At 52.3% G+C, this 25,864-nt stretch overlaps 1 protein-coding gene across 1 annotated transcript; it reads left to right on the top strand.

Annotated features, from left to right (window-relative positions):
- Window positions 1–4,185: 4,185 nt before the first annotated feature.
- On the top strand, window positions 4,186–23,781 carry LOC145340486 (kinesin-like protein KIFC3; the record flags this gene model as incomplete). The annotated part of the gene is made up of 7 exons (XM_080184955.1): window positions 4,186–4,251; window positions 5,920–6,093; window positions 11,978–12,125; window positions 13,283–13,413; window positions 13,916–14,027; window positions 21,325–21,506; window positions 23,678–23,781. Coding segments are annotated over exons 1-7 (917 nt in total), but the record flags the coding sequence as incomplete, so codon positions are not given.
- Window positions 23,782–25,864: the final 2,083 nt, after the last annotated feature.

Below are 25,864 nucleotides of genomic sequence, written 5' to 3'. Positions count from 1 at the left end.
AGAGTGTGTCCGTCAGTGTGAGTGAGAGGGAGAGTGTGTCCCTCAGTGTGAGTGAGAGGGAGAGTGTGTCCCTCAGTGTGAGCGAGAGGGAGAGTGTGTCCCTCAGTGTGAGCGAGAGGGAGAGTGTGTCCCTCAGTGTGAGCGAGAGGGAGAGTGTGTCCGTCAGTGTGAGCGAGAGGGAGAGTGTGTCCGTCAGTGTGAGCGAGAGGGAGAGTGTGTCCGTCAGTGTGAGTGAGAGGGAGAGTGTGTCCGTCAGTGTGAGTGAGAGGGAGAGTGTGTCCCTCAGTGTGAGTGAGAGGGAGAGTGTGTCCCTCAGTGTGAGCGAGAGGGAGAGTGTGTCCGTCAGTGTGAGCGAGAGGGAGAGTGTGTCCGTCAGTGTGAGTGAGAGGGAGAGTGTGTCCCTCAGTGTGAGCGAGAGGGAGAGTGTGTCCGTCAGTGTGAGCGAGAGGGAGAGTGTGTCCCTCAGTGTGAGTGAGAGGGAGAGTGTGTCCCTCAGTGTGAGTGAGAGGGAGAGTGTGTCCCTCAGTGTGAGCGAGAGGGAGAGTGTGTCCGTCAGTGTGAGCGAGAGGGAGAGTGTGTCCCTCAGTGTGAGTGAGAGGGAGAGTGTGTCCGTCAGTGTGAGTGAGAGGGAGAGTGTGTCCGTCAGTGTGAGTGAGAGGGAGAGTGTGTCCGTCAGTGTGAGTGAGAGGGAGAGTGTGTCCCTCAGTGTGAGCGAGAGGGAGAGTGTGTCCGTCAGTGTGAGCGAGAGGGAGAGTGTGTCCCTCAGTGTGAGTGAGAGGGAGAGTGTGTCCCTCAGTGTGAGTGAGAGGGAGAGTGTGTCCGTCAGTGTGAGCGAGAGGGAGAGTGTGTCCCTCAGTGTGAGTGAGAGGGAGAGTGTGTCCCTCAGTGTGAGCGAGAGGGAGAGTGTGTCCCTCAGTGTGAGTGAGAGGGAGAGTGTGTCCGTCAGTGTGAGCGAGAGGGAGAGTGTGTCCCTCAGTGTGAGTGAGAGGGAGAGTGTGTCCCTCAGTGTGAGTGAGAGGGAGAGTGTGTCCCTCAGTGTGAGTGAGAGGGAGAGTGTGTCCGTCAGTGTGAGTGAGAGGGAGAGTGTGTCCCTCAGTGTGAGTGAGAGGGAGAGTGTGTCCCTCAGTGTGAGTGAGAGGGAGAGTGTGTCCCTCAGTGTGAGTGAGAGGGAGAGTGTGTCCGTCAGTGTGAGCGAGAGGGAGAGTGTGTCCGTCAGTGTGAGCGAGAGGGAGAGTGTGTCCGTCAGTGTGAGTGAGAGGGAGAGTGTGTCCGTCAGTGTGAGTGAGAGGGAGAGTGTGTCCGTCAGTGTGAGCGAGAGGGAGAGTGTGTCCCTCAGTGTGAGTGAGAGGGAGAGTGTGTCCGTCAGTGTGAGTGAGAGGGAGAGTGTGTCCGTCAGTGTGAGCGAGAGGGAGAGTGTGTCCCTCAGTGTGAGTGAGAGGGAGAGTGTGTCCGTCAGTGTGAGCGAGAGGGAGAGTGTGTCCGTCAGTGTGAGCGAGAGTGTGAACTAGTGTGTGAATGAGCGATTATGAAGTGCTTTGAAAGGCTAGTCATGGCACGAATCAATTCCCGCCTCCCAGATTGCCTGGATCCACTACAGTTTGCCTACGGCTGCAACAGGTCCACAGCAGACCCCATCTCCCCGGCCCTGCACTCAACCCTGGAGCACCTAGATAACAAAGACACCTATGTCAGACTCCTATTTATTGACTACAGCTCCACCTTCAACACCATTATTCCCATGAAACTCATCTCCAAACTCTGTGCCCTGGGCCTCAGCACCTCCCTCTGTGACTGGATCCTGAAGTTCCTAACTCACAGACCACAGTCAGCAAGGGTAGGCAACAACACCTCCTCCAACATCATCCTCAACACCAGTGCCCCACAAGGCTGTGTTCTCAGCCCCCTACTATACTCCTTATACACCTATGACTGTGCGGACAAATTCCACTCCAATTCGATTTTCAAGTTGCTGATGACACCACCGTAGTGGGTCGGATCTCAAACAGAGTACAGGAATGAGATAGAGAATCTGGTGAACTGGTGCGACAACGATAATCTCTCCCTTAATGCCAACATAATGAAGGAGATTGTTATCGACTTCAGGAAGCGTAGAGAAGACCATGCCCCTGTCTACATAAACAGGGATGAAATAGAAAGGGTCGTGAGCTTCAAGTTTCTAGGTGTCCAGGTCATCAACAACCTGTCCTGGTCCCCCCCATGCAGACACTATAGTTAAGAAAGCTCCACCAACACCTCTACTTTCTCAGAAGACTAAGGAAATTTGACATGTCAGCTACAATTCTCACCAACTTTTACAGATGCAGCATAGAAAGTATTCTTTCTGGTTGTATCACAGCTCGGTCTGGGCTCCTGCTCTGCCCAAGGCCGCAAGGAACTACAAAGGGTCGTGAATGTAGCCCCAATCCCATAACGCAAACCAGCCTCCCATCCATTGACTCTGTCTACACTTCCTGCTGCCTCAGGAAAGCAGCCAGAATAATTAAGGACCCTACACACCCCGGACATTCTCTCTTCCACCTCCTTCCGTTTGGAATGTGCTGTTCATGTCCCTTTAAGATTTTTATGTAAATTATGATCTCTGCAGCTGGCAGGTGATGTGATTGTGGGAGAAGAGATACCTGTGTGCAGCTCAGGGGGCTGGGCTTCCTGTTTCAGTATCAGTTTGTGAGATAGAGTGTTAAAAACACCAAGATCCTCTCTCTCCCTGTTAGTTTGTTTTTGGTAATTCTGTCAGTTAGCTCAAAACCAGATCTTGCTTTCCTGAAGGGTGGGAGTTGGCTGTTTTGGGGACTGGACCAGAGTCTCTCGGGGACCAGAGTCTCTCGGGGTCTCAAGGACTAGGGTCTCTCGGGGACCAGGGACTCTCAGGGGTCTCGGGGACCAGAGACTCTCGGGGGTCTCGGGGACCAGAGACTCTTGGGGGTCTCGGGGACCAGAGTCTCTCGGGGTCTCGGGGACCAGAGTCTCTCGGGGACCAGAGTCTCTTGGGGGTCTCGGGGACCAGAGTCTCTCAGGGGTCTCGGGGACCAGAGTCTCTCGGGGATCTCAGGGACCAGAGTCTCTCGGGGGGTCTCGGGGACCAGAGTCTCTCGGGGTCTCAAGGACTAGGGTCTCTCGGGGACCAGTCTCTCTCGGGGGGTCTCGGGGACCAAAGTCTCTCGGGGGCCTCGGGGACCAGAGTCTCTCGGGGACCAGAGTCTCCCGGGGGTCTCGGGGACCAGAGTCTCTCGGGGACCAGAGTCTCTCGGGGATCTCGGGGACCAGAGTCTGTTGGGGGCCTCGGGGACCAGAGTCTCTTGGGGGTCTCGGGGACCAGAGTCTGTCGGGGGTCTTGGGGACCTGTCTCTTTCTGGGGTCTTGGAAACCTGTCCTGTTTTTGAACTACTCTGAGCCACTGGAGTGTTTGTCTGCAGCCTCAGAAAGAAAACAGTTGATCCCAGTATTGCATGCGCAGCAGTCTGTGCTGGGTTAAACCTTTGAGAAGGGGGTTTTATTGTCTATGGGGAACATGTAGGTGAGAGGGGAGAGATACAAGAGTGTCCAGAGGGGCAACTGTTTCACACAGAGGGTGGTGAGTGTCTGGAACAAGCTGCCAGAGGGAGTAGTAGAGGCGGGTACAATTTTGTCTTTTAAAAAGCATTTAGATAATTAGATGGGTACAATGGGGATCGAGGGATATGGGCTAAATGCGAGCAATTGGGACTAGCTTAGGGGTTTAAAAAAAGGGGCAGCATGGATAAGTTGGGCCAAAGGGCCTGTTTCCATGCTGTAAACCTCTATGACTCTATTAGAAATATTCATTAAGGGTTATACATTATCGTGGTTGTTTTAGTTCCTGTTTGCAATTGGTAAAAGTTCTTGCTAATTTCCTTACTATACATGTTAACTATATTCTTAAATAAACTTTGTTTGATAAAAGCTCCCTAGTGGGTTGTTTGAATTATACCCGATTCGGAACATCTCATGCTCACCCGAGCCAAATTCAAAACACAAAACTTATGATAAAACAATTTGGAGTTTCTGACCTGAATTATAACAATTGGTGGCTCCTGCGGGATGGAAATCTGTATTTCTTGATCGATTTGGGATTAGTGAATTCAAAGACAGTGAGTGGTGGGCAGATCTGTGGTTTGTTTTCAGGGATAGGGAGGGTGGTGTAGACTGATGGCTCTTTCAGAGGCTCAGACGTTTCTGGGGATGGAGGGAGTCACACAAGATACCTTACGAAAGGTCAGTAAAGTGAAGGTTTTGGAATCGGCACCTTGCAGTTGATGTTGCCTGATAGAGTGTGGAAAGGAGAGATCATTGTGGCGATAGCGCGATATTTAAAATCGCCAGAGGCGCAGACGGATCGTTGGAAATGGCGAGAATTCCATTACAACCAAAATAGCCCGAATGTGGAAAAGGACTAAAGCAACTTGAATTTGAAATAAAGGAGAGAGAGAAAGAGAAAGAGACAGAACAAAAAAACCAGAGAAAGGGAGGAGGAGGAACTGAAACAGTTGGAATTGCAACAGAAAAAATTGAAACTGCTTAAATTGCAGGAAAGGGAAAGGATAGGGAAAGGGGAAAGGGGAAAGGGGAAGGATAGTACGGAAAGGATAGCCGCTAACAGAACAAAAATAAAAAGAGAATTTCAGAACATAGGAACATAAGAAATAGGAGCAGGAGTAGGCCATCTAGCCCTTCGAGCCTGCCCCGCCATTCAATAAGATCATGGCTGATCTGTCGTGGCTCAGTTCCACTTTCCCGCCCTCTCCCCATAACCCTTAATCCCCTCTCTTATCAAAAACCCATCAACCCGCTTCTTAAAAATATTTAGTGAGGCAGCCTCCACCACTTCAACGGGCAGAGAATTCCAGAGATTCACCACCCTTTGAGTGAAGAAGTTCCTCCTCAACTCCGTTCTAAACCGCCCCCCCTTTATCTTGAGGCTGTGCCCCCTAGTCCTACTGTCCTTTGAACTTCAGAAAGTGGCAGTGAAAAGTGAGCACTGTTAAAATTGTCGGCAGTAATAGGGAAAGGTCGTGGCGAGGATAGTGATCGGACAGTGAGAAGGAGCAGGAGATTCGTATTTAAATACTTGGTGACAAACTATTTAAATTTGTCCAAGTATTACCAAAGTTCAATGAGAAAGATTAGATTCGATTTATTATTGTCAGATGTATTAACACACAGTGAAAACTATTGTTTCTTGCGCACTATACAGACAAAGCATACTGTTCATAGAGAAGGAAAGGAGAGAGAGTTTTAGAATGAAATTTTAGAAGCACAGAGAGAGAGAGTAAAGGATAGAATTAGAGGGTATACTGGGCACAACTTACAAGAAGTCACCTCGTTCAGGCACCATCTTGGGCTGAGAAGACGTACGAGCTTTCTTCATTTCATTTGAGGAAGTGTGGCCCCAGGATATGTGGGTATTACTGATTTAAACAAAGTTGGTCGGTAGAGTTAATGAGGTGTTTGTATTACTATCAGAGGAGGTATCTGGGAGCATAGAAAACATAGAACAGTACAGCACAGTACAGGCCCTTCGGCCCTCGATGTTGTACCGAGCTTTGTCCAAACCCAAGATCAGTCTATCCCACTCCTTATCATTCTGGTGTGCTCCGTGTGCCTATCCAATAACAGCTTGAAAGTTCCTAAAGTGTCCAACTCCACTATCACAGCAGGCAGTGTATTCCACACCCCAACCACTCTCTGAGTAAAGAATCTACCCTCGGACATCCCTCCGATATCTCCCACCATGAACCTTATAGTTACGCCCAGGGTATGGGAGGTGAATGTGTGGGTGTGAGTGAGTGAAGTGTGCAGCCTCTCCCAGTGTGAGGCTCTGGGTGAGAGTGAGGTCTCTGCGCAGTCGGTCAGACTAACTCTGCCAGTCTGTTTGCCCTCCAGTATGTGACGCGGCGCCTGGAGGTGGACTCAGCAGGGACACTGAACTCACTCCGGGATTGCGAGCAGAGGAACCGGCACCTCCTGGACCAGCTCTCCACACAACAGGAGCAGTTCAGCAAACTGGAGCAACAACTGCGGGCGTCAGAGGAAACCAGCTCCCAGCTCAAATACAAGGTAAACCTCCCTCATCACCCCTTCCTTCAGAGTGTGGCTGTGACCATTCGCTCCCTCACACCACTGCCAGCCCCCACAAAGACCAGATGGGGCCATGATAGTCGGAGGCAGATTGAGGGGAGGTAAATCCCAGGCTTGGGGAAGTTTGGGAATCAGGAATCCTTGGACTGATCTTCCACCCAAGATAAATATTGGGATCCAATGGAAATTCCACCACAATAACTCCATCCAAATTATCCGGTGAGTTTGACCTTCCAACACACAGTCTCCCTGAAACACGTCACAAATGTCTCCAACTCCCGAGTGTGAGTTAGAGAGCGCGGACAAATCTGATTGATTCACCTGGAAATGTTCGATAGATTCATCTTATCCTTTTGTGGGACCTGGGCCTCGCTGGCTGGGCCACCGTTATTGTCCATCCCTACTTACCCGAGGGCTGTCGAGAGTCAACCACTTTGCTGTGGCTCTGGAGTCACCTATAGTTTAAAGTTTATTTATTAGTGTCATAAGTAGGCTTACATTAACACTGCAATGAAGTTACTGTGAAATCCCCTAGTCGCCACACTCCGGCGCCTGTTTGGGTTACACTGAGGGATAATTTAGCATGGCCAATGCACCCTAACCAGCGCGTCTTTCAGACTGTGGGAGGAAAACAGAGCACCCGGAGAAAACCCACACAGACACGGGGAGAACATGCAAACTCCACACAGACAGTGACCCGAGCCGGGAATCGAACCCGGGTCCCTGGTGCTCTGAGGCAGCAGCGCTAACCCCACTGTGTCATTGTTCCATTCCCCATAGGCCAGACCGGGTAAGGACGGCAGATTTCCTTCCCCAAAGGACAGTACTGAACCAGATTGGGTTTTTCCGGCATTGGTTTCATGGTCATCAGTAGATTCTTAATTCCAGATTTTTTTATTGAATTCAAATTCCACCATCTGCCGTGGCGGGATTCGAACCCGGGTCCCCCAGAACATTAGCTCGGTTTCTGGATTAATAATCTGTTAATAATCCCACAAGGCCATCGCCTCCCCTCAACTCAATCTGTAGGGGAGGTAAACATAGAACATAGAACACTACAGCACAAACAGGCCCTTCGGCCCACAAGTTGCGCCGATCACATCATCACCTACCAACCTACAGACCTATCTATAACCCTCAATCTCATTAAACCCCATATACTCATCCAGAAGTCTTTTAAAAGACCCCAGCGAGTTCGCCTCCACCACCTCTGACGGCAGCCAATTCCATTCACTCACCACCCTCTGAGTGAAAAACTTACCCCTAACATCACTTCTGAACCTCCCTCCCCGCACCTTAAATCTGTGTCCTCTCGTAGCGACCATTTCAAACCGGGGAAATAGCCTCTGAGAGTCCACCCTATCTATTCCTCTCAACATTTTATAAACCTCTATCAGGTCGCCTCTCAACCTTCGCCTCTCCAGGGAAAAGAGTCCCAGCTCCCTCAACCTAACTTCATAAGGCATGCCTCCCAGTCCAGGCAACATCCTTGTAAATCTCCTCTGTACCCTTTCAATAGCTTCTACATCCTTCCTATAGTGAGGCGACCAGAACTGCGCACAGTACTCCAAATGAGGCCTGACAAGGGTCTTATAAAGTTCCAGCATTACCTCCCGACTCCTAAACTCAATCCCTCGATTAATGAAGGCCAGTACACCATACGCCTTCTTGACCACCTCCTCCACCTGCGAGGCCGATTTAAGAGTCCTGTGGACCCGGACCCCAAGATCCTTCTGCTCCTCAACACTACTCAGACTTCTGCCCTTGATAGTGTACTCGTTCATCCTGTTGGTTCTGCCAAAATGGACGACTACACATTTATCCGCGTTGAAGTCCATCTGCCACTTCTCCGCCCAGTCCTGCATCCTATCTATGTCCTGCTGCAGCTTTTGCCATCCTTCCAGACCATCCACAACACCACCGACCTTCGTGTCATCAGCGAACTTACTTACCCATCCCTCCACTTCCTCATCCAGGTCATTTATGAAAATGACAAACAACAAGGGTCCCAGAACAGATCCCTGGGACACTCCGCTGGTGACTGACCTCCATTCAGAAAAAGACCCATCCACAACCACTCTCTGCCTTCTGCAGGCAAGCCAGTTCTGGATCCACAAGGCCAAAGGCCCTTGGATCCCATGCCCTCTCACCTTCTCAAGAAGTCTTGCATGGGGGACCTTATCAAACGCCTTGCCGAAGTCCATGTACACTACGTCCACGGCACTTCCTTCGTCAATGTGTTCAGTCACATTTTCGAAGAACTCAACTAGGCTCAACTAAAGTAAGTAAACTCAACTAAAGAACTCAACTAAAGTAAGTAAAGTTTATTTATTATTCTCAAGTGAGGCTTACATTAACACTGCAATGAAGTGACTGTGTTCCACCATGCCACACATGGCTGTGTGCTGATGTGACACCCAGAGACCCGCTCTGGTCTATGTGTGAATCCAGAGCCACAGCCAAGGGCAACTAGGGATGGGCAATAAATACCGACCCAGCCTGTGATACCCGTGTCCCAGGAATGAATTAAAGAATAATCACGAGTTCCCTCAGATGGAGCACTGTCTCCAGTTCTGGACTCCTCACTTTAGGAAAGATCGAGTCATTGAGTTTTACAGCACAGAAAGAGGCCATTCGGCCCACTGTGTCTGTGCTGTCCATCAAGCACCAATCTATTCGAATCCAATTTTCCAGCGCCTTGCACTCGATGGTGCTCCAAGTCTTCATCTAAATGCTTCTTAAACTTGGGCAGCACAGTGGGTTAGCACTGCTGCCTCACAATGCCAGGGACCAGGGTTCGATTCCCGGCTCGGGTTACTGTCTGTGTGGAGTCTGCACCTTCTCCCCGTGTCTGCGTGGGTTTCCTCCGGGTGCTCCGGTTTCCTCCTAGTCTGGAAGACGCGCTGGTTAGGGTGAATTGGCCGTGCTAAATTCTCCCTCAGTGTTACCCGAACAGAGTGTGGCGACGAGGGAATTTGACCATGGGAATTGGGTGGGGGTTATGGGGAGGGGTTGGGGGGGGGGGATGGTGGCTGGGCCTGGGTAAGATACTCAGTCAGAGAGTCAGTGCAGACTCGATGGGCCGAATGGCTTGGTTCTGCAGTGTGGGGATTCTGTCATTCGATACCTGCCCTGCTGCCCTCGGGGGTGTTTGGACTGGCACCCCGGGGTCCCTCTGGTACTTCCCAGCACCGAACTCTTCATATCTGCTCCCTGGCCTTGTCAGTCCCCCCGAAATGTATCACCTCACCCTTGTCAGGGTTGAATCCCATTTATCAGTGTCCTGCCTGTCTGACCACCCCGTCTCTATCGCCCTGTAATCGAGAGCTTTCCACATTATTTCCTCAATTTCCGTGTCATCACTAAACTTACCGATCATACCCCCCCCACACTCACATCCAGACCATTAACACACAGCGAGAGACTGGACAGGAGCTTCCCGTCACAAAGACAATCCTCCACCCTCACACTCACCCTCCGCCGCTCAATAATTCTGGATCCGATTGCCCGGATTGCCCGGATCCCAGGAGTGCTGACCAACCTTCACCAGTCTCCCTGTGGAACATAGTCAAAGGTCTCACTGAATAAACTCACCAACTTCACACCTCTCATCGAGGTACCTACTCACCTCTGACCCTCTGACAGTGCGGCACTCCCTCAGCACTGACCCTCTGACAGTGCGGCGCTCCCTCAGCACTGACCCTCTGACAGTGCGGCACTCCCTCAGTACTGACCCTCTGACAGTACGGCACTCCCTCAGCACTGACCCTCTGACAGTGCGGCACTCCCTCAGCACTGACCCTCTGACAGTGCGGCACTCCCTCAGCACTGACCCTCTGACAGTGCGGCGCTCCCTCAGCACTGACCCTCTGACAGTGCGGCACTCCCTCAGTACTGACCCTCTGACAGTGCGGCACTCCCTCAGCACTGACCCTCTGACAGTGCGGCACTCCCTCAGTACTGACCCTCTGACAGTGCGGCGCTCCCTCAGCACTGACCCTCTGACAGTGCGGCACTCCCTCAGTACTGACCCTCTGACAGTGCGGCACTCCCTCAGTACTGACCCTCTGACAGTGCGGCACTCCCTCAGTACTGACCCTCTGACAGTGCGGCACTCCCTCAGTACTGACCCTCTGACAGTGCGGCACTCCCTCAGCACTGACCCTCTGACAGTGCAGCACTGTTAGAGGGTCAGTACTGAACATTATATCTATTATATCTATTAAAAACAAATGTCAGTGTGTGTGAGTGAGCTGAGTGTGAGCTGTGAGTGTGAGTTGTGATTGTGAGTGTGAGATGAGTGTGTGAGCAGTGAATATGAGGTGAGTGAGTCTGAGCTGTGTGAGTGTGTGAGCAGGGAGGGGGGAGTGAGACTGAGTGTGAGTGAGTGTGTGTGTGAGCATGAGCTGTGTGTGAGCTGCAAGTGAGTGTGAGTGTGAGCTGTGTGAGTATGTGTGAGTAGGAAGGGGACAGCGTGAGCGTATGTCAGTGAGTGTGTGAGTGTGAGCAGGGAGGGGGCAGTGAGAGTGAGTGTGAACAGGGGGACAGTGTGAGTGTGCATGAGTGTAAGTGTGCGAGTGCGAGTGTGAGCAGGGCAGTGTGAGTGAGGGGCGGGGGCAGTGTGAGTGAGTGTGAGCGGGGGGTAATGTGAGCAGGGACAGTGCGAGCAGGGGGTAATGTGAGCGGGGGGGCAGGGGTCAGTGTGAGTGAGTGTGAGTGAGTGTGAATGAGTGTGAGCAGTGGCAGTGTGAGTGTGGGGCAGTGTGAGTGGGGAGGTCAGGGGAGGGGCAGTATGACTGGGGGGCTGGGGAGCAGTGTGAGGGGGGGTCGGGGAGGCAGTGTGAGCGGGTGGGGGGTGCATGGGGCAGTGTGAGCAGGGTGGGGGGTGGGGGGGGCAGTGTGAGCGGGGTGGGGGTACGGGGGGGCAGTGTGAGCGGGGTGGGGGTACGGGGGGGCAGTGTGAGCGGGGTGGGGGTGCAGGCAGGGCAGTGTGAGCGGGGTGGGGGTACGGGGGGGGCAGTATGAGCGGGGTGGGGGTGCAGGCAGGGCAGTGTGAGCGGGGTGGGGGTACGGGGGGGGCAGTGTGAGCGGGGTGGGGGTGCAGGCAGGGCAGTGTGAGCGGGGTGGGGGTACGGGGGGGGCAGTGTGAGCGGGGTGGGGGTGCAGGCAGGGCAGTGTGAGCGGGGTGGGGGTACAGGGGGGGGCAGTGTGAGCGGGGTGGGGGTGCAGGCAGGGCAGTGTGAGCGGGGTGGGGGTACGGGGGGGGGCAGTGTGAGCGGGGTGGGGGTGCAGGCAGGGCAGTGTGAGCGGGGTGGGGGTACGGGGGGGCAGTGTGAGCGGGGTGGGGGTGCAGGCAGGGCAGTGTGAGCGGGGTGGGGGTACGGGGGGGCAGTGTGAGCGGGGTGGGGGGTGGGGGGGGCAGTGTGAGCGGGATGGGGGGTGGGGGGGGCAGTGTGAGCGGGGTGGGGGTGCAGGCAGGGCAGTGTGAGCGGGGTGGGGGTACGGGGGGGCAGTGTGAGCGGGGTGGGGGTGCAGGCAGGGCAGTGTGAGTGGGGTAGGGGTACTGGGGGGGGCAGTGTGAGCGGGGTGGGGGATACGGGGGGGCAGTGTGAGCGGGGTGGGGGTACGGGGGGGGCAGTGTGAGCGGGGTGGGGGGTACGGGGGGGGCAGTGTGAGCAGAGTGGGGGGTACTGGGGGGGTCAGTGTGAGCGGGGTGGTGGGGGTACGGGGTACTGGGGGGGTCAGTGTGAGCGGGGTGGTGGGGGTACGGGGTACTGGGGGGGTCAGTGTGAGCGGGGTGGTGGGGGTACGGGGTACTGGGGGGGGGCAGTGCGGACGGCGCTCTGACCCGGTTCTGTTGCAGATCCTGGTGTCTGAGGCTGAGATTGAGAAGCTCCGTCAGGATCTCCTGTTGAAGATCGGTCAGCTGGAGGCCAGCAAGGACCAGGCTGTGAAAGAGGCTGCCGAGTGTTCGGAGGAACATCTGGAGGGGCTCCGGCAGCAGTTTACAGGTAAACCCGGGGGTTCGTACACAGGCAGACAGGCTGCACTCCCACCGGGAACACCATCCATCCATGGGGATCCGGAGAACATTCACCCAGTGACTGGGATCTTTCCATGCCTAATCTCCCTCTGGGACATCGATGGGAATTGCCGGAAGTGTAATCACTGTTATCAGGGAATCACTAACCAATTTACACACAGGAAGATCCCACAAACAACAATCAGATAAATGACCAGATAAAGCCAGATAGATCCATAGATCCAGTTAGATCTCGATATTGCAGTGTGTGTGGAGGCTGGATTAGAGTTCCTGCAGTGAGATAGAACATAGAACACTACAGCACAAACAGGCCCTTCGGCCCACAAGTTGCGCCGATCACATCAACACCTATCTATAACCCCCAATCCCATAAAACCCCATATACTCATCCAGAAGTCTTTTAAAAGACCCCAGCGAGTTCGCCTCCACCACCACTGACGGCAGCCGATTCCATTCACTCACCAACCTCTGAGTGAAAAACTTACCCCTAACATCACTTCTGTACTTTCCTCCCCGCACCTTAAATCTGTGTCCTCTCGTCGCGACCATTTCAGCCCTGGGAAATAGCCTCTGAGAGTCCACCCTATCTATTCCTCTCAACATTTTATAAACTTCTATCAGGTCGCCTCTCAACCTTCGTCTCTCCAGGGAGAAGAGTCCCAGCTCCCTCAACCTAACTTCATAAGGCATGCCTCCCAGTCCAGGCAACATCCTTGTAAATCTCCTCTGTACCCTTTCAATAGATTTGAACCTTCAACCTGCAAACTCAGATTAATGTTAGGTTGTCTGAGGGACATGTGGGGAGACGGTTTCTGGGTGGAGACGGTGTCTAGGGAGACGGTCCCTGGGGGTGACGTTCCCTGGGGGAGACGGTGTCTAGGGAGACGGTCCCTGGGGGTGACGTTCCCTGGGGGAGACGGTGTCTGGGGCAGATGGTCCGTGGGGGTGATGGTCCCTGGGGGTGATGGTCCGTGGGGGTGACGGTCCCTGGGGGAGACGGTCCCTGGGGGTGACGGTCCCTGGGGGTGACGGTCCCTGGGGGAGACGGTCCCTGGGGCGGACAGTCCCTGGGGCACTGTGTGTGTTCTTCACCGGCTCTCAGGCTGCCTCTGTTCCTGACTGTAGGGATCCAGCAGAATCTGTTGACGTTGAGACCAGTCCTGAGCTCGATGAGGGTGAGTTACAGCAGCCTGCGCACGCAGGTGAAAAGCTTCTCCCAGATCTACGAGTCAGCCATCGCTGAGGCGAAGGAACAGGTGAGAGGGACCAAACACTCTGGAATCTTCCTGCCCAATAACCCAGCCCCTACCCTCCCCCTCCATCCCCCACCTCCCCACCACCGCCCCCCCCCCCCCCACGCCCCCCCCAGCTCCCCCCATCACACAGAGATCGGAGACTGTGAGCAATCCCACGCGGATCAATCCCACCCTCTCCCCAGCCTCACCCCATCCATACACATTCCCGCTCCCTTATCACACAACTCCATTAATCCTCGGGGTAAATATTCCGCACGAGGCAAAGGGAGCAAAACGTGGGGCAATTGGACTTGAGAGGAGCAGAGAAACCGCAATCTGATTGAGGGGCTGAATGACCTCCTCCTGTTCCTGTGTAACAGACTGGAGGGGCTGAATGGCCTCCTCCTGTTCCTGATTCCTAATCCAAACAGTAACTTGTGTCCTCTTGGGATTTGAAGGGAAAATTCCAGAGCATTTAGCCAGAGTTTTGACAGTGATTGTTCCTTGTTCTCGGTGTTTACAGATCCAGTCAGCGATAACCGAGGTTTCCCAATCCAACCGGCATCTGATGGAAAAATATGAGAGAGAAATGTCGCTGAGGAAGAAATACCATGACCAGCTGGTGGAGCTCCGAGGTGGGGCAGGGCAATGTTAACCCAATGGGAGAAGTGACACCACCGTCTGGTGGAGCTCCGAGGTGGGGCAGGGCAGCGGTGTGCCTCAGGGATCAGTGCTGGGCCCACTGTTATTTGTCATTTATATTAATGATTTGGATGAGAATTTAGGAGGCATAGTTAGTAAGTTTGCAGATGACACCAAGATTGGTGGCATAGTGGACAATGAAGAAAGTTACCTTGGGTTAGAAATCACGCTTGATAAATCTGTTGGAATTCTTTGAAGATGTAACTAGTTGAGTTGACAAGGGGGAGCCAGTCGATGTGAGAGATTTTGACTTTCAGAAAGTGTTTGACAAAGTCCTGCACAAGAGATTATCGTGCAAGATGAAAGCGCATGGGATTGGAGGAAGTGTATTGAGATGGATAGAAAACTGATTGGCAGAGAGGAAACAAAGAGTAGGAATTAATGGGTGTTTTTCAAATTGGCCGGCAGTAACTAGCGGGGTGCCACAGGGATCGGTGCTGGGACCCCAGCTATTCACAATATATATTAATGATTTGGATGAGGGAACAAAATGTAACATCTCAAAGTTTGCGGATGATACCAAACTGGGTGGGAGGGTGAACTGTGACGAGGATACAGAGATCCTTCAGAATGATCTGGACAGGTTGGGTGAGTGGGCTAATCAATGGCAGATGCAGTATAATTTGGATAAATGTGAGGTTATTCACTTTGGAAGCAAAAACTACCTGAACGGCTGTAGATTGGGAGAGGGGAGTGTGCAGACCTGGGTGTCCTTGTGCACCAGTCACTGAAGGTAAGCGTGCAGGTACAGCAGGTGGTAAAGAAGGCAAATGGTATGTTGGCCTTCATTGTGAGAGGTTTTGAGTACAGGAACAGGGATGTGTTGTTACAATTATCCAGGGCCTTGGTGAGGTCACACCTAGAGTATTGTGTGCAGTTTTGGTCTCCTTTTCTGAGGAAGGATGTTCTTGCTCTCGAGGGAGTGCAGTGAAGGTTTACCAGGCCAATTCAGAAGATGTCCGGGGTGCGTGGGGTCCTTAATTATACCGGCTGCTTTGCCAAGGCAGCGGGAAGTGTAGACAGAGTCAATGGATGGGAGGCTGGTTTGTGTGATAGATTGGGCTACATTCACGACCCTTTGTAGTTCCTCGCGGTCTTGGGCAGAGCAGAAGCCCATACCAAGCTGTGATACAATCAGAAAGAATGCTTTCTATGGTGCGTCTGTAAAAGTTGGTGAGAGTCATAGTGGACATGTCAAATTTCCTTAGTCTCCTGAGAAAGTAGAGGCGTTGGTGAGGCTTTCTTAACTATAGTGTCGGCATGGGGGCACCAGGACAGGTTGTTGGTGATCTGGACACCAATGCAGACGAATAAGGTGGGGGATCTCATGGAGATTTATAAAATTCTAACAGGAGTAGACAGGGTAGATGCAGGGAGGATATTCCCAATGGTGGGGGGAGTCCAGAACCAGGGGTCACAGTCTGAGGATTCGGGGTAGACCATTTAGGACGGAGGTGAGGAGACATTTCTTCACCCGGTGAGTCTGTGGAATTCATTCCCACAGGAAGTATTCGATGCCAAAACATTGAATGTATTCAAGAGGGGGCTGGATATAGCACTGGGGGTGAATGGGATCAAAGGTTATGGGGAGAAAGCAGGATGAGGCTATTGAGTTGGATGATCAGCCATGATCGTAATGAATGGGGTAGCAGGCTCGAAGGGCCGAATGGCCTCCTCCCTGCTCTGATCTTCTATGTTTCTATGCAATGGGATCTTGATCAATTGGGCCAGTGGGCTGACGAATGGTAGATGGAGTTTAATTTAGACAAATGCAAGGAGATGCATTTTGGGAGATTGAACCAGGGCAGGATTTACTCAGTTAATGGTAGGGCGTTGGGGAGAGTTACAGAACAAAGAGATCTAGGGGTACAGGTTCATAGCTCCTTGAAAGTGGAGTCACAGGTGGACAGAGTGGTGAAGAAGGTATTCGGCATGCTTGGTTTCATTGGTCAGAACATTGAATACAGGAGTTGGGATGTCTTGTTGAAGTTGTACAAGACATTGGTAAGGCCACACTTGGAATACTGTGTACAGTTCTGGTCACCCTATTATAGAAAGGATATTATTAAACTAGAAGGAGTGAAGAAAAGATTTACTAGGATGTTACCGGGACTTGATGGTTTGAGTTATAAGGAGAGGCTGGATAGACTGGGACTTTTTTCTCTGGAGCGTAGGAGGCTGAGGGGTGATCTTATAGAGGTCTATAAAATAATGAGGGGCACAGATCAGCTAGATAGTCAATATCTTTTCCCCAAAGATAGGGGAGTCTAAAACTAGAGGCCAGAGGTTTAAGGTGAGAGGGGAGAGATACAAAAGTGTCCAGAGGGGCAATTTTTTTCACACAGAGGGTGGTGAGTGTCTGGAACAAGCTGCCAGAGGTAGTAGTAGAGGCAGGTACAATTTTGTGTTTTAAAAAGCATTTAGACAGTTACATGGGTACGATGGGTATAGAGGGATATGGGCCAAATGTGGGCAATTGGGATTAGGTTCATGGTAAAAACTGGGTGGCATGGACGAGTTGGGCCGAAGGGCCTATTTCCATGCTGTAAATCTCCGCAATGCTGTGACTCAATAATGTTAGTCCACTGGGGAAAGTGACACCGCCACCAGGTGGAGCTCCGAGGTGGGGCAGGTCAATGTGAGATACAGCACAGAAAGAGGCCACTCGGTCCATCATGTCAGTGCCAATCGGAAATGAGCTACCCACCTAATCCCAGTCCGCGGCGCAGCAGGTTACAATGCTTGAGGTATAAATCCAGACTCCTCTCCAATGAGCTGAGAGCTTTTGTTACCCTTTCAGGCAGCGAGTCCCAAACCCCACAACCCTCTGGGTGAAAAACATTCCTCCACATCTCCTCTCGAATCTTTCTACCAATTATTGGAAGTTCCTGCCCCCGCGTCACTGACCTCTCTGCTAAAGTAGACAGGCCCTTTCCCATACACTCTATCCAGGCCCCTCACAACATCTCAATCCAATCTAACCTCCCCTCGGCCTCCCCTGTTCCAAGGAGAACAATCCCAGTCTCTCCGACCTTTCCTCATTTTCCAGTCCTGACAACATCCTTGTAAATCTCCTCTGTGCCATCTCTCTTTGGAATGAGGTTGACCAGAACTGTGCACACTGCTGGAGTTGTAATCTGACTAATGCTTTATAAAGTTTGGGTATAATCATGATGGCGCAGTGGTTAACATTTCCCCTCACAGTGCCAGGGACCAGGGTTCGATTCCCGGCTTGAGTCACTGTCCGTGCGGAGTCTGTACATTCTCCCCATGGCCTAGTGGTATCACCGCTAGACTATTCACCCAGAAACTCAAGCTAACGTTCTGGGTTCAAATCCCACCACAGCAGATGGTGGAATGTGAATTCAATAAAAAATATCTAGAATCTACTGATGACCATGAAACCATTGTCAATTATCGGGAAAAGCCATTTCAGTCCTTCAGGAAAGGAAATCTGCCACCCTTACCCAGTCTGGCCTACATATGAACATAGCAATACTCAGTAAGTGTAGGGAAGGCAGTAAATGAGGTGGAGGAGTAGCATTATTAATCAAGGATAGTTTAGAAAGGCATTTCGAGGGTGATCTGTCCACTGAGGTAATATGGGCTGAAGTTAGAAATAGGAAAGGATCGGTCACGTTATTAGGAGTTTTCTATAGGCCCCCAAATAGTAATAGAGATGTGGAGGAGGAAATGGCAAAGCAGATTATGGATAGGTGTGGAGGTCACAGGGTAGTTATCATGGGTGACTTTAACTCTCCAAATATTGATTGGAATAGTTCGGATGGGGCATTTTTTACCTTTTATATATTAAAGAAAACTCTTCCTATCTTCTTTTATAGCTCTCTTACACCCATATTTCATCTCCTCCCCCCTTATTGTTTTTTTACTTGTCCTCTGCTTGCTTTTGAAGCTTTCCCAATCCTCCGGCTTCCCACTAATCCTTCCCACTTTGTATACTTTCTCTCCCGCTTTGATGCTGTCTTTGACTTCCCTCATCATCCATGGATGCCTCATCCTCCCCTTAGCATGTTCCCTTCTCTTTAAGATGAATTTCTGTTGTGCCTCCTGAATAACCCCCAGAAACTCCTGCCATTGCTGTTCCACTGTCTTTCCAGCTGGGCTCCCTTTCCAATCGACTCTGACCAGCTCCCCCCTCATGTCTTTGTATTTACCTTTATTTAACTGTAATACCATCACATCTGATTCCAGCTTCTCCCTCTCAAACTGCAGGGTAAATTCTATCAGACTGTGCTCACTGCTCACTAAGGGTTTCCTTCACCTTAAGATCCCTAATCAAGTCTGCCTCATTACACATCACCCAATCCACAATTGCCTGTTCTCTAGTAGACTCTGTCACAAACTGCTCCAAAAAAACCATCTCTTAGACATTCCACAAATTCCTTTTCTTGGGATCCACTACCTCCCTGATGTTCCCAGTCTCCCTGTATATTGAAATCCCCTGTGATGATTGGAATATTGCCTTTTTTTGATGCCTTTTCTATCTGCTGGTTTATTTTCTGCCCCACATCCTGAGTCCTGCTGGGGGGTCTGTGTATAACTCCCAAAGAACAAAGAACAACACAGCACGGGAAACAGGCCCTTCGGCCCAACGAGCCCGCGCCGCCGTCCCATTGTCCCATCAGGGTCTTTGTGATTCCTCAGCTCTCCCCACAGAGATTCGATGCCTTCTGATCCTATATCACTTCTTGCTATGATTTAACTTCATTCCTTCCTGACAATGCAATCCCGACGCCTTTGCCCATCTGCCTGTCCTTCCGATAGGACACATATCCTTGGATATTTGGATCCCAGCCCTGATCCCCTTGCAGACACGTCTCTGTGATGCTCACAGCATCATTCCAGTCAATTTCAATGTGTGCAACAAGCTCATTTACCTTGTCCCGTACACTGCGCACATTTAGATACACCCTCAGTCCTGTATTGTCCACCTCCCATCTCATATTTAATCCATCTAACCCCCCCCCACATCCCTCCTCACAGCTGTAGTTCCCTCTCTAACCAAAGTTGGCCCTCCCTTCCTGCAGCTCCTTATCTTGATCCAGCCACTGGAGATTGATTTTTTTTTAAGAGATATCGGGTGAGATGCCTCTCTGGCCACGTGCACCCAGTTCCCAGCTCCTCAGCCTGTCTCTGCCTCACTCAGACATGGTCTCCTGTCTCCCCGGTGTGCCTCTCACTGTCCATGTGGTTTGATGAACCAGTCTCCTATAACAATCTGCTGATGAGTCACTCACTCGCTTGGCTTCCATTACTGGAAGATAACTGCTTTAAGGTTGAAGTTTATTTATTAGTGTCACAAGCAGGCTTACATGGTAGGCTTCTGCAGAAAATGCAGATGTATGGGATTGGGGGTGATCTAGGGAATTGGATCAGGAATTGGTTAGCAGATAGGAGACAGAGGGTGGTGGTTGATGGTGAATATTCGTCATGGAGTTCGGTTACGAGTGGTGTGCCTCAGGGATCTGTTTTGGGGCCACTGCTGTTTGTAATTTTTATAAATGATCTGGATGAGGGTATAGTTGGGTGGATTAGTAAGTTTGCTGATGACACCAAAGTCGGAGGTGTGGTAGATTGTGAGGAAGGGTGCCATAGTTTGCAGGGTGACTTAGAAAGGTTGCAGAGCTGGGCCCAGAGGTGGCGGATGGAGTTTAATGCGGAGAAGTGTGAGGTAATTCATTTCGGTAGGAATAACAGATGTGTCGAGTAGAGGGCTAACGGGAGGACTTTGAATAGTGTGGAGGAGCAGAGGGATCTAGGTGTATGTGTACATAGATCCCTGAAAGTTGGGAATCAAGTAGATAAGGTTGTTAAGAAGGCATACGGTGTCTTGCCGTTTATTGGTAGGGGGATTGAATTTAGGAGTCGCAGCGTCATGTTGCAACTGTACACAACTCTGGTGCGGCCGCACTTGGAGTACTGTGTGCAGTTCTGGTCCCCACATTACAGGAAGGATGTGGAGGCTTTGGAGAGGGTGCAGAGGAGGTTTACCAGGATGTTGCCTGGTATGGAGGGGAGGTCCTATGAGGAGAGACTGAGAGATTTGGGGTTGTTTTCGCTGGAAAGAAGGCGGCTAAGAGGGGATCTTATTGAAACATATAAGATGATTAGAGGTTTAGACAGGGTGGATAGTGAGAGCCTTTTTCCTCGGATGGAGAAAGCTAGCACGAGGGGGCACGGCTTTAAATTAAGGGGGGGTAGTTATAGGACTGATGTCAGGGGTAGGTTCTTTACCCAGAGGGTGGTGAGGGACTGGAATGCCCTGCCTGCTGCGGTTGTAAATGCGCCTAGTTTGGGGGCGTTTAAGAGATCTGTGGATAGGTTTATGGACGAAATGGGATTGGTTTAGATTAGTGGGTTAGTGTTGTTTTTTAAAAAGCTGGTCGGCGCAACATCGTGGGCCGAAGGGCCTGTTCTGCGCTGTAATGTTCTATGTTCTATGTTCTACATTAACACTGCAATGAAGTTCCCCTGGTCGTCACACTCCAGCGCCTGTTCGGGTTACACCAAAGGAGAATTTAATGTGGCCAATAATCTAACCAGCACGTCTTTCGGACTGTGGGAGGGAACCCACACAAACACGGGGAGAATGTAAGGATGGCAGATTTCCTTCCCGAAAAGATGTTAGTGACCCAGATTGGGTTTTTCCAACAATCAACAATGGTTTCATGGTCATCAGTAGTTTCTCTCTCTCTCTCTCTGCTTCTCCCTCTCTCCTATCTCTCTCTCTCTCTCTCTGTCTCTCTCCCTCTATCTTTCTCTCTGTCTGTCTCTCTGTCTGTCTTGTCTCTCTCTCTCCATCTCTCTTTCTCTCGCTTCGTCTCTCTCTCTCTCTGTTTCTCTCCCTCTCTCTATCTTTTTCTCTATCTGTCTCTCTCTCTCTGTCTTTCTCTCTGTGTTTCTCTCTCTCCATCTCTCTCTCTCTCCGTCTCTCTCCCTCTGTCTGCCTGTCTTTGTCCCTCTCTCTCTCTCTCTCTCCGTCTCTCTCCCTCTGTCTGCCTGTCTTTGTCCCTCTCTCTCTCTCCCTGTCTCTCTCTCTCTCTCTCCGTCTCTCCCTCTCTCTCTGTCTGTCTGTCTCTGTCTGTCTCTCTCTCTCTCTCTCCGTCTCTCTCCCTCTGTCTGTCTGTCTCTGTCTCTGTCTCTCTCCGTCTCTCTCTCAATGATTTCACACAGTAATATTGGTATCCTTTCCCCCTCTCCTTGCCCTAGGTAATATCCGGGTGTTATGCAGAGTGAAGCCAGTGACTGAGTGTAACCAGGCTGAGGGCAGTAATCAGGTGGTGATTAACACGGATCCAAACACAGACTGTCGGATCAGGATGATGTACAAAGGCAAGACGCGGACCTTCGAACTGGACAAGGTGTTTCCATCGCAGGCGACACAGGAGGAGGTAACGCCAGGGCAAAGTGCTCCAATCACACTGAAGGCAGCACTAACAGGAGCAGTGATTGGTCTGTACAAGACTGGGCGCTGGTTACAGCTCAGAAAGTCCCAGTGAAATCACCATCCGGTCAACTACACAGGCCAAATTCTCCCAAAAATGGACTGAATCCGTGTGAAAACTGGAGTCGTTGACGCTGGTTTTCCCAGTGGGAGTTCAGACAGGAATCTCCCACACTCTGTGCAGTGCAGAGGGCCCCGGGGTGAATATCACTAAAAGCTCGGGGGGGGGAGCAGGGCCAGAACTCTGCACATGCGCAGTGGCCCCGAGCTGTCAGCCCCCGTTTGCTGGCCAGTTCAATCACTGGCTAGCCCGGGACCCCCACAGTACTGAACCCCCCCCAACGCTTGATCGCCGCTGTACCCCACACCCGCTGTATCCTACAGTGCAGAAAGAGGCCATTCAGCCCATCGAGTCTGCACAATCCCACCCAGACCCTACCCCCATATCCCTACACATTTACCCACTAATCCCTCTAACCTACACATCCCAGGACACTAAGGGGCAATTTTATCATGGCCAATTAACCTAACCCGCACATCTTTGGACTGTGGGAGGAAACTGGAGCACCCGGAGGAAACCCACGCAGACACGAGGAGAATGTGCAAACTCCACACTGACAGTGACCCGAGCCGGGAATTGAACCCAGGACCCTGGAGCTGTGAAGCAGCAGTGCTAACCCACTGTGCTACCGTGACTCTATCTCCCCCTCTGGTTCTCTTCCCAATTCTCTTCAATCCATATCCCTCCGGTCACCCACCCTCCTGCTCCATCAGAAACCCTCCAGTCCATTCAATCTCCCAGCATCCTCCTCTGCTCAAAGCAAATCACAGTGAAATCCAGAAATGGAAAGTTCTGGAAAGACTGAGCTCCCGTGGAGAGAGCCGAGTTAACGTTCCCAGTCTGTCTGACTCTCCTTCAGAATGTTCCAGCACAATCCTTATCTTCACTGTGACGTTCACATTCACCTCTCGGGGAAGGCCGCAGATTCCAAACTTGTAAACACTCACTGCCGAAGAATCTGTCCTTCCGAATGTAGGCCCCGATTCTCCCAAAACCCCTGAATTGGTGGGAAATCTGTTCCAAATCCCGACTGTTCTGTCAGTTCAGCTTCTCACCCGAGTTTCCGCACTCTGTGCAACGCAGAGGTCCCAGTCGGGAATATCAGTGAAACGCGGGGCTTATCCGTGCCGGAGTTTGATAGTTCTGGAACTCTGCGCGTGCACAGTGGTCCCGATCTGTTAGTCTCCCCGGTCGCTGTGCTGCCCCTCCAGCCGCACCACCCCCCCACACCCCCACCACGGCGTGATCGCGACCCCCCACAGCAATTTCCGGGCCAGCTCTGACCACCCTCCCCCCCGCCCCGCCTCGCCTCAGAGCACCCCGATGTCTCTGATGTACCAGTTGATGGTGATTGTCAGTTAACTGCCCAGCATTGTTTGGTATTCAAACCAGGCAGCTTGATCCAGATTATTTTCCCCCTGGCGTGGGTAATCTTGTGACTAATCTGATGAGTGAAAGGTGAAAAACTTCGACAAAAGGTCTGTTTATTTGCTGACAGCGGAGGGGAGGTGTTGGAGAGGAGGTGCGATGGGGGGACAAAAGGGAAGGGTTGGGGGATGGAGGGTAAGGAGGAGGAGGAGAGGGGCAGGGAGGGGGAGGGTGAGGAGGGGGAGGAGAGGGGCAGGGAGGGGGAGGGGGAGGGGAGGGGAGGTGTGTGGATCAGATGTTGTGGTGTTTTGGGTGGCCTGGAATGAGAAAACAAGAAGGACAATGTAGAACTTTCCAGAATTACCAACCCAGGAAACCCTGGCAGCAACAAACGATGGGATGTTTGGAGGTCGGGGGCAGGGGGTGGGGGGGCGAGGGGGTGGTGCTGCGGAGACCTTGCCCATGTGTTTTGGGTTGATCCCCAGCCTTAGACCCCAACTGACCCTCCCTTTACAGCCTGCCCACTAACATCCTTGTCCTTTCACCCCACCCCCATCCTCACCCCTCACCCCCCCCCCACAATCCCGCACTCTCACCCCTCCCCACCCCCATCTTCACCCCCCTCCCACACCCCCATCCTCCCACCCCCCACCCTCACCCTCACTCCCCAACCTCACTACCCCCCCCAGGTGTTTGAAGAGATTGAACCTCTCATCACCTCCTGTATCGATGGATATAACATCTGCATTTTGCCTACGGACAAACTGGATCTGGGAAGACCTACACCATGGAGGTGAGTGTCAGGGAGGGGGCTGGGGGTGGGCAGTGGGGAGGGGCTTCACGCACTGAAGGCAGTGGGCACCCCCCCCCCACACACACACACACACAGAGTGAGGAGGCCTGGGCCTAGTGTACCCACCACTCCAACACCACCAACGCTCCAATGGTTCCCTGGAGAAGTTCCGGGTGTTGTGTTCGCGGGAATTTCCACAGTCCGGGATTAATGGCCTATTCTGCAGGGCTGAGTGGGAGATAGCTCAGAAATCCGGGACGGGGCCCTGATCCAAACACTGGAGTGGAAATATTCCTTCAGTCTGGAATTCTCTCCCACAAACAGGACATGATGCGGGATTGATTGTACGTCTGAAAACTGGGATGGGAAGATTATTGACCATCGCAGGAATGAAGGGATTGGGATGAAGGCGGGCCTGTGGAGATGGGTAACCAATCAGCTGTGATCTTGTTGTATAGCATATGTCAAGGGGCTGAATGGCCTCCTCCTGTTCCTGTGCTCCATCCCTCTATCACCCCTGCCCCACCTAACCACGCAAGTACCACCAGCTGTAATGTCAAAGTTCAAATTTATTTATTAGTCACAAGTAAGGTTTACATTAACACTGCAATGAAGTTACTGTGAAATTCCCCTAGTCGCCACGCTCCAACGCCTGTTTGGGTCGATCCACCCTAACCAGCACGTCCTTCAGACTGTGGGACAAAACTGGAGGAAACCCACGCAGACACGGGGAGAGTGTGCAGACTCCGCACAGACAGTGATCCGAGGCCAGAATCGAACCCAGGTCCCTGGTGCTGTGAGGCAGCAGTGCTAACCACTGTGCCAGTGGGAATCGAACCCGGGTCCCTGGCGCTGTGAGGCAGCAGTGCTAACCACTGTGCCACTGGGAATTGAACCCAGGTCCCTGGCGCTGTGAGACAGCAGTGCTAACCCACTGTGCCACTGGGAATCGAACCCAGGTCCCTGGTGCTGTGAGACAGTAGTGCTAACCCACTGTGCCACTGCGAATCGAACCCGGGTCCCTGGTGCTGTGAGGCAGCAGTGGCTAACCCACTGTGCCACTGGGAATCGAACCCGGGTCCCTGGTGCTGTGAGGCAGCAGTGCTAACCCACTGTGCCAGTGCGAATCGAACCCGGGTCCCTGGTGCTGTGAGGCAGCAGTGCTAACCCACTGTGTCACTGGGAATCGAACCCAGGTCCCTGGTGCTGTGAGGCAGCAGTGCTAACCACTGTGTCACTGGGAATCGAACCCAGGTCCCTGGTGCTGTGAGGCAGCAGTGCTAACCCACTGTGTCACTGGGAATCGAACCCAGGTCCCTGGTGCTGTGAGGCAGCAGTGCTAACCCACTGTGTCACTGGGAATCGAACCCAGGTCCCTGGTGCTGTGAGACAGCAGTGCTAACCCACTGTGTCACTGGGAATCGAACCCGGGTCCCTGGCGCTGTGAGACAGCAGTGCTAACCCACTGTGTCACTGGGAATCGAACCCAGGTCCCTGGTGCTGTGAGACAGCAGTGCTAACCCACTGTGTCACTGGGAATCGAACCCAGGTCCCTGGTGCTGTGAGGCAGCAGTGCTAACCACTGTGTCACTGGGAATCGAACCCAGGTCCCTGGCGCTGTGAGGCAGCAGTGCTAACCCACTGTGTCACTGGGAATCGAACCCGGGTCCCTGGCGCTGTGAGGCAGCAGTGCTAACCACTGTGTCACTGGGAATCGAACCCAGGTCCCTGGTGCTGTGAGGCAGCAGTGCTAACCACTGTGTCACTGGGAATCGAACCCGGGTCCCTGGCGCTGTGAGGCAGCAGTGCTAACCACTGTGTCACTGGGAATCGAACCCAGGTCCCTGGCGCTGTGAGGCAGCAGTGCTAACCCACTGTGTCACTGGGAATCGAACCCGGGTCCCTGGCGCTGTGAGGCAGCAGTGCTAACCCACTGTGTCACCTAGTAACAGAAGGCACCAACCCCTCAAACACCACCCCATATCCCCCCCTTCCCTCCCAAACAGGGAGTGGGGTGAGATGGGGCAGTCAGTAGCTCCTGGGCAGAGATTACCAGGGGATTGGGTAGCAGGGTGGTACTGTC

The sequence above is a fragment of the Carcharhinus amblyrhynchos genome, unplaced genomic scaffold, assembly GCF_965287045.1.
Source record: "Carcharhinus amblyrhynchos unplaced genomic scaffold, sCarAmb.v2.hapA chromosome_1065, whole genome shotgun sequence".
NCBI classification, from domain to species: domain Eukaryota; kingdom Metazoa; phylum Chordata; class Chondrichthyes; order Carcharhiniformes; family Carcharhinidae; genus Carcharhinus; species Carcharhinus amblyrhynchos.
Note: the sequence above shows the minus strand (reverse complement) of the source record. Positions and strands in the feature narration are given on the sequence as shown.